Source organism: Labrus bergylta, chromosome 11, assembly GCF_963930695.1.
Source record: "Labrus bergylta chromosome 11, fLabBer1.1, whole genome shotgun sequence".
NCBI classification, from domain to species: domain Eukaryota; kingdom Metazoa; phylum Chordata; class Actinopteri; order Labriformes; family Labridae; genus Labrus; species Labrus bergylta.
The window spans coordinates 4370410-4377556 of NC_089205.1; the positions used below are offsets into that span (position 1 = coordinate 4370410).

Here is a 7147-nt window from a genome sequence, read left to right on the forward strand (position 1 = left end):
ATTTATTTTCACGTTTTTACTCTTTTAACTATGTAGATTTAATAGTTTATTTGTTATTTGTCAGTTTCTGCAGCATCCCATAAAGCAGAAATGCTTCTCAAACGATAAAAGGTTCAAGTTTATTTTATCATTTAATTTTTTTGTCATAAATAAGGGTCGCAAATTTAGTTTAAGTAGCCTACAGTAAAGTATGAAACTTACTTTTTTCAAGGAGCACTTTTCTTCACAAAGTCACGGAGTGTATCACACAAAGATAAAAAATAAAATTAATCTTAACAATTTAGAATATAAATAGTTTTAAAAGAAAACATAATGAACAATTGGCAAGTAGAGAAAGAAGCTTTTAAAAATAATACTTTAGAAGACGTACTTTAAAACGTATGATATGAGTTTTTATTCTAAAATATATGAGAACAAGACAGATTAAATGAGTGTGTGCTGGTTAAACACACACACACACACACACACACACACACACACACACACACACACACACACACACACACACACACACACACACACACACTGAGGTCTCTGGATAATGGGAAAGTCCCCAGGTTCATGACGTAACGGCCGGTTGAACTCTGTAAACCGCGGAGTGATCTCGTCTGCTGTGAACCGGCCCGGAGCATTAGGAGTTGCAGAAGTAGCGGACTTTAAAACTTTCTGTCTGCAAGTCTGTTCGTCGCGAAATAACACTTGATGAAGAGTCCCTGACCGGCAAAAGGGGGAAATATGGCTTTTTAAATCTGTGACAGTCTCCGTCTTCACCGTAAAGCTTCGTGTGCTTTGCTTCAGCAGCGCACTTTTACAAGACTACTCAGAAACTATGGGGTAAGTAGAGCTGCTGTCTGCCGTGAAGTGAACTGTGGGGGCACAGAGGAAAGTTTATTTATTATTTTAAATAAATAAAAAACCGCTAAGAAAATGTTAAAACTAACGTAACCTTTTAAATGTTTTAATTTACCGGAAAATTTACGTCATCTACGCCACATTTTCATCCTGTATTGAGTACTATTTATATCATCCATGTCAAGATTACTTTAATTGTGTATAACAGTTTGTTTTTATTACATTCTGTTTCTATTTTAGTGTGAAGTGCAGAGTTAGATGTTGTAAAACTTTTATTTTGTTTAGTAACCATTTATATGTATAAATATGAACGTTAAGTCTATAATTATGTTAGTTTGATATACCGGTAATTATGATCAATTATTTTTCACATGGTTTATTTTTTGACAAATGATTTAGTTTAGTTTCTGTTTTTGATTGTTACTGCTTGATAATTAATCTAAAGTGACTATCAATAATTGCCTCTGCATAAAGTGACAGGAGAATAGGGCGGTCATCTTTTAGAAAATACAACTTTAAAATTAATTGTTTTCATGAATTTCTGTTTTTGAATATTAAAAACTTTATTTTTTTCACTTTTTCCCAGAAAACTAGAGCCAACTCACACCAATGACTTTGTGGATTTCAAGGCCATCTAAAAATTGTAACATTTCTTTATTTTTATTATCCCACAACAGGTCTTCAGGTGTCTTCACAACCTTTTCATCCAGCCAGAGCACCGTTTTTGCTTTTGAACAATTTAATCGGAGCAGACGACACGATGGCGGCATCGATCCTTCGCAGGAAAATCCTTCCTCCAATTTCCACAGGCGAGCTCGGCGCTCCCCTTCTCCGACAGGCTAGCCGCAGCCAATCACGGCCAAGGACAGGGGCGGAGCCAGCGGAGAGGCAGCACTTAATTGGTGAGTTTTGCCAAGACGCTTTTTTATTTTTCCACATCCCGAGGTCGGAGCCGCAGTGCAGCACGGGGCTAATGTCGTACAGTGAGTACAGCTAAGTGGATATTTATCGAATGCAGACGATGCTGTTCAATCATTTTCAGATGATCGGTTAGTTGTTCACTTGGATCTGTCGGATCTTTTGCTTGCTTTTTAGCTTTTTTTTCAAATTGATTTATCTTCTCTTTACCTTGCGTGAATTTTTTTTTTTTTTGCTGAATTTCAAATTTTTTATTTGTAATTTTTTTTTTTTTAAACTGAATGAAAAAAAAAAAGGATTGCTTAACTGAATATCTGATGATTTTTTTTGTATTTTCATAGGTGATGGTCATTCAGATTGGATGACAGAAAAAGTTGATTTGTCTTCATTTGTGTCGACGACCGAGTCCTCTCCCAGCTCATCCCTTCCACCCTCGCCGTTAGAACAAGATGTCAAGGTGCCCTCGGATCTGGAGGTCATGACCTCTCTACTGCAGGAGGAGCTGGCTCAGCTGGAGGACTACTTCCGCTCCGAGTCCACATCCGCAAACAAGTTGGAGAAATCCTCAAAATGTGACAAGGGCGCTCAAGGCATGGGCTCCCAGTCTTATTACCAGTTACCCTATGGCTCATACGGGACCAGCCAATCAGAAACCAGCCCTGTGGTTGTTACCTTGGCAACAGGGGAGCTGGACCTGGCCAGCTTCTGCGGCGGTCCCATCAGCAGATCCAAAATAGCGCGACCCGCCCCGTACAACTACCACCACCGCTACCACCACCACAACAACGGGCGAAGGATCCTCAGCGAGTCGGTGAAAGTCAGCGAGGAAGTGGGACTGGACTCGTGGGGCGCCAGGGGAAGTTACTCAGGAAGCACAGAGCTGTCTGTGAACCACTACTCCACGCTCAAGACTGTGAGCAAGAGCAGCCTCGGCGGCGTCAAGAAGGTGAGAGAATGTGCTTTATCGTTGAAGGAAGAGGAAAGTTACTGTTTCTCAGAGGGAATGTTTTGCAGCGAGGAGATTGCGCGAGGTTTTTGTCTGGGCGGCTCGTACGACAGCCACCACAAGCGAGACGGACAGTTGATGCACAACGTGAAGGTTAATGTAAGTTACGACAGCACGGGGCTGGAGGTCTTGCACTGCAGCAAAGATGGAGGACTTTCCGGGGTCGTTCCCCAAGAGACAATGGCGGCCGGCGACGGCTACTTCCACCAGCCGATGGCCGGCACGGAGCCTTACCATAGCTTTATTGGAGACCTCGATCAGCCCACACAAGCACAGGCTGTAGAACCCCAACATGGCCACTACCTCTATCCAGAATGCCTTGCAGACCAAAGCTACGAATGTCTGTCCAGAGGGGAGGCAGAGGGCTCGCTGCTGGGCGCCCCCATCCACCGCCCGACCCAGAGGCTAAAGGATGAGCACTGCTCCGTCAAATCGCCTCTGGTGATGGGCGCCTCTATGGAGTCTGGCACTGGAGAGAGGAAGCAGAAGAAGAGAGACCAGAACAAAACTGCTGCTCACAGGTGAACATTGAGCTTTGTCTTATTCCCCCCCCCCCCCCCCCCCCCCCCCCAGCGTAGACCTTCAAAATCACCCTAAAATGAGTGAAATATGGCATGAAAATTGTAAAGTCTGATTCATAATGAAGTAAAATATAGAAAATCAAAGCTAAGTAAGGTTGTTTTTTAAATCTCCAAAGCTGGAGTGAATATGAACAGATCCTATTCTAGATTTTTTTTTAGCTTTTCAATCAGCTGACAACTCAGTTCTTCAGTGTAACCATTGCAGAAGTGTTACATAAAGCAGCCCCCCCAGTGCTTTAAATGTCCTGCAGAGTGTAGGAGGGAAATGGAAAGTCCCTCACTCTCTGCCAAATTCAGCCCCACCTAACTTCTGTACGTCTGTGTTTTTTTTTTATATTCGCATTTGTGTCAGATGGTGTAAAAAAAAAAGAAAGAAAGAAAGTAAAGGAAAATAAAAGTAAGAAAAGTCTAAAGGATTGAGTGATGCAGGAGTAAACATCATGTAGTCTCAGGGGAGGGGTTGAGTGTGCTGTGTGTGTGTAATCCACCCAATGTAGCTCAAAGGTCACACTCCCTTTGACTTATAAATAAAGATGCAAGGCAGCAAAAAAAAAAAAAACCCTGCGAACCTACACAAAAACCTGCGCTTTTTTTTTAATCACAGGTACAGGCTGCGTAAGAGGGCGGAGCTGGACTGTCTGGAGGAGGAGCTGCACGGCCTGGAGGGACAGAACCGGGAGCTCCGTGACAAGGCGGAGTCGGTGGAGCGAGAAATCCAGTACGTCAAAGACTTACTGATTGAGGTGTACAAGGCTCGCAGTCAGCGGCTCAAACAGGACGGCAGTGCCTAAAAAAAGAAAAGGAAAAAAAAAAACGCCCCACCTCCAAAAACTGAGAGCACCGAGAGAAACATCAAGTCAAGAGCACCAACTGGTTTTTGTCTCACAAAAATGAAATGGTAGTTGCATGATTTTGGTAGTTCTTTTCTAAAAAAAAAAAAATATATATATATTTGTTCCAAGAGGATGGCCGAACAAAAAAAACACACCTTTTCCTCCCGATTTCCAAACAAGGGTGACTAAACTCTAACCAGCCTTAGCGATGGTGGCTTCCAGAGGAGATGCTGAACTTGTCCGTGACCACTGTGATCCGAACTGCACTCACAGCCTTGTGATGACTGCGCTTTCCACGATTGATCGTTTACAAAAAATGCTCTTTGAATTACTAAGTAGTGATTGAATTTTTTGCTTGTGGTTTTTGTGACACGCACACACACACACTCACACACACATCGGCAGCATCGAGGCAGATCCATAACTAAATATATATTTTATTTTATATTTGTATTTTTACTTAATATATTCATTTATTATCATTTTTTTTGCTTTAAATTGAATGAATAAAGGGATTGCTGGAAGAAAAAAAAAACGTGTGTAACATGCTCTAAGAAATACTCATTATCAGACACATTTAGAAGATTTGTATTGCTAAAAATGTAGAGTATTTACACTTCTTTACCCCCACTGAGATACCCAATGCATGTTTGATTTTGGAAAAAAAAGCATGTGTGAGTGTTATTTGAAGGCAATATTCTGTTAAATGCATGGCTTCAAGATATCCACCAAGTTATTCTTCATACAGCCGGCGACATTTCTCCCCCCTTGGTCGCCGGTGAGACTCATGCTCAGGATTTTGGTTTTTCTGCTCTGACAAACACAGAAACATTGCTTCTTTTCTTCTTCTCTCTCGGCTGTATTTTTTGCGAGCAAACAATCACCTGTTGACACGACAATAAATCGTTGTTGGGTAACGGTACGACTTCATGGGAATTTTCTTTTCAACTGATCAAATTTGATGTATCTGCAATTCAGGGTCATTTGAATGATGGAATGTCAATGTCAGGAAATGATTACATCAGGAAAATCACAGCCAAATAAAACACTTAATGTAGACTCATTCATTCTCTGCCGTTTGGACTGTTTTTCACTGCATGCTTTCACATTTTAAAAGATGCCTTTTTTTTACGTCCAAACTTCATGAGCTGCACTCAGAGCAGCACACACACAGAATGAGAAGAGGGTGGGATTAAGAGATAAAGAGGGATAAAGAATCTACCCCTCCTTTCTATTCTGCGCCCAGCCCTGTAACTCCTGCACAGTCCAGCCCTCTTTTTTCTTTTTTTCTTTTTTGGCTGCAATGCAGTCAGAGTGCGAGTTATTTCCCAGGACCCACCACAGGACGGCAGGCTTTGATTGACTCCTTTGAAATTCAATATCAACTTATTACCCTTTTAATTTCAAAAGCCTAAAATCAGTCAACATCCGCTGCACCAAAAGGGAAAGTGTTAGGAAAAAAACACTAATTGGCACATCTTGTTATTTTTCACATTTTCTTCCTGCTTTATGTCCGATCCTCGGGGCTGAAAGCTGAGTGATATCAAGCTCCAGCAGTCAACAACACACAACATAAGTTGACTATCTCATCTCTCAGCTTGTGCGTGCGCCTGTATTGAAGCGTGTGCGCTTGTGTGTGTGTGTGTGTGTGTGTGTGTGAAATCTCTTGGTATCTCTCCTAGCAGTTGTAGGCCTTTCAAGTGCATGAGGCAATATCACACAATACTTGCAGGAGGAGGAGGAGGAGGAGGAGGAAAGAGATGCAAGTGAACTATCAGAATAAAAAAGTAGTTGGTTGACAGAGAATGCTGTTAAGCGTATTGATTCACTTTCTTGTTTGTTTTGATACGGATGCAATGAAAGAAATGGATTGTAAACGCTGATTTTTGCAATGTGTTCAATAAAGTTCTTCCATATGACATTTTTATTTATCCGACATGTTTACATTCAGTAGGATATAGACACGTCCCTTTACTCTGTGCTGCTTGTTTTAACCACTAATTCACAACAGTTTATTACACTCTAAAATAAGGTCACAGTACGATTTAAAAATGGCAAATAAATACACATAATGTATGAAAATACAAAGCACATTTTAAGTGTTAAACCAACGATTCAACATGTCAGTGTTCAGAACATGCTGGGTGCAAGGATGAAACAACATTTTTATAAACCTGATGAGTTCACCTTTATAAGTGCAGAAACTAGTGTGTTTGCTCAAGTTAAACACCATCAACGATGTGAAATATATCAAGATCATGCGATGATTTCAGGCTAAAAGCACTAAATGTGGCCAGAGATATGTAGTTTTATCTTCAGTTTTATACAGTATGTATGCTGGATTTGTACATTTCTATCATTTTCACATGAGAGGCTCTGCAGTGACACTGTCTACATTGAGAAGTGACTCCATTTCTCATGAGTGTAGAATTTTCCAGTAAGATGAATCCACACAGAGCCGCTCCACCACCAGGTGTCCCTCTAAGCCCACAAACAGACGACACAGGAGCGACACACAGATGTGTTTTTTTTTTTCAAAACCATATTACAGTTTACCTGCAAATGCCAGCACTTCTTCATGAATACACTTTTTATTACAGGTCAGATGATGTGCAAAGCATACAATGTTTGCTTTCTTATAGGGATCATGTGAAGGCCCTTAAAATAAGATAAATGTTAATATCCTCATGCAGGGACTGAAGTCTGACATGAGCTGAAAAAGAACAGGAGCAGATTTAAGAAGAATATGAAAAAAATAAGAATACAAAACGAAACAATGCGATATGAAATGGTTATGAAACAATATGTTATGAAATCTCATAACATATGATACACTTTATTCTCCCTTTGGTGAAATTTGGATCGGGCTCTGATGATGCTCCCATTTAGCTTCTTCTATAATCTATCAATAAAAACAAACAACAATCCACATATAAACAGAGATGCACAAACCACTG

General features: G+C 40.8%; 1 protein-coding gene across 3 annotated transcripts; it reads left to right on the forward strand.

Annotated features, from left to right (window-relative positions):
* The first annotated feature begins 600 nt into the window (after positions 1-600).
* On the forward strand, positions 601-5253 carry atf5b (activating transcription factor 5b). Of its 3 annotated transcripts, none has more exons than XM_020644882.3 (4): positions 601-834; positions 1530-1835; positions 2112-3297; positions 3962-5253. In XM_020644882.3, exons 2-4 carry the CDS (start codon positions 1613-1615, stop codon positions 4146-4148), a joined length of 1596 nt encoding a protein of 531 aa, XP_020500538.2. In that variant the 5' UTR covers positions 601-834; positions 1530-1612; the 3' UTR covers positions 4149-5253. The 3 variants fall into 3 exon arrangements, with proteins under 3 accessions (XP_020500538.2, XP_020500536.1, XP_020500537.1); XM_020644880.3 differs by having other exon boundaries at positions 602-834; positions 1530-1754; XM_020644881.2 differs by lacking the exon at positions 601-834 and having other exon boundaries at positions 1794-1901.
* The last annotated feature ends 1894 nt before the right edge of the window (positions 5254-7147 follow it).

What these genes read in the sequence shown, in the direction of transcription:
- atf5b (XM_020644882.3), top strand. Translation starts at nt 1,613, where the DNA reads ATGGCGGCATCGATCCTTCGCAGGAAAATCCTTCCTCCAATTTCCACA. An exon ending in CACGGGGCTAATGTCGTACA is followed by an intron (nt 1,836 to 2,111) that starts GTGAGTACAGCT and finishes GTATTTTCATAG; the next exon opens with GTGATGGTCATTCAGATTGG. An exon ending in AACAAAACTGCTGCTCACAG is followed by an intron (nt 3,298 to 3,961) that starts GTGAACATTGAG and finishes TTTTAATCACAG; the next exon opens with GTACAGGCTGCGTAAGAGGG.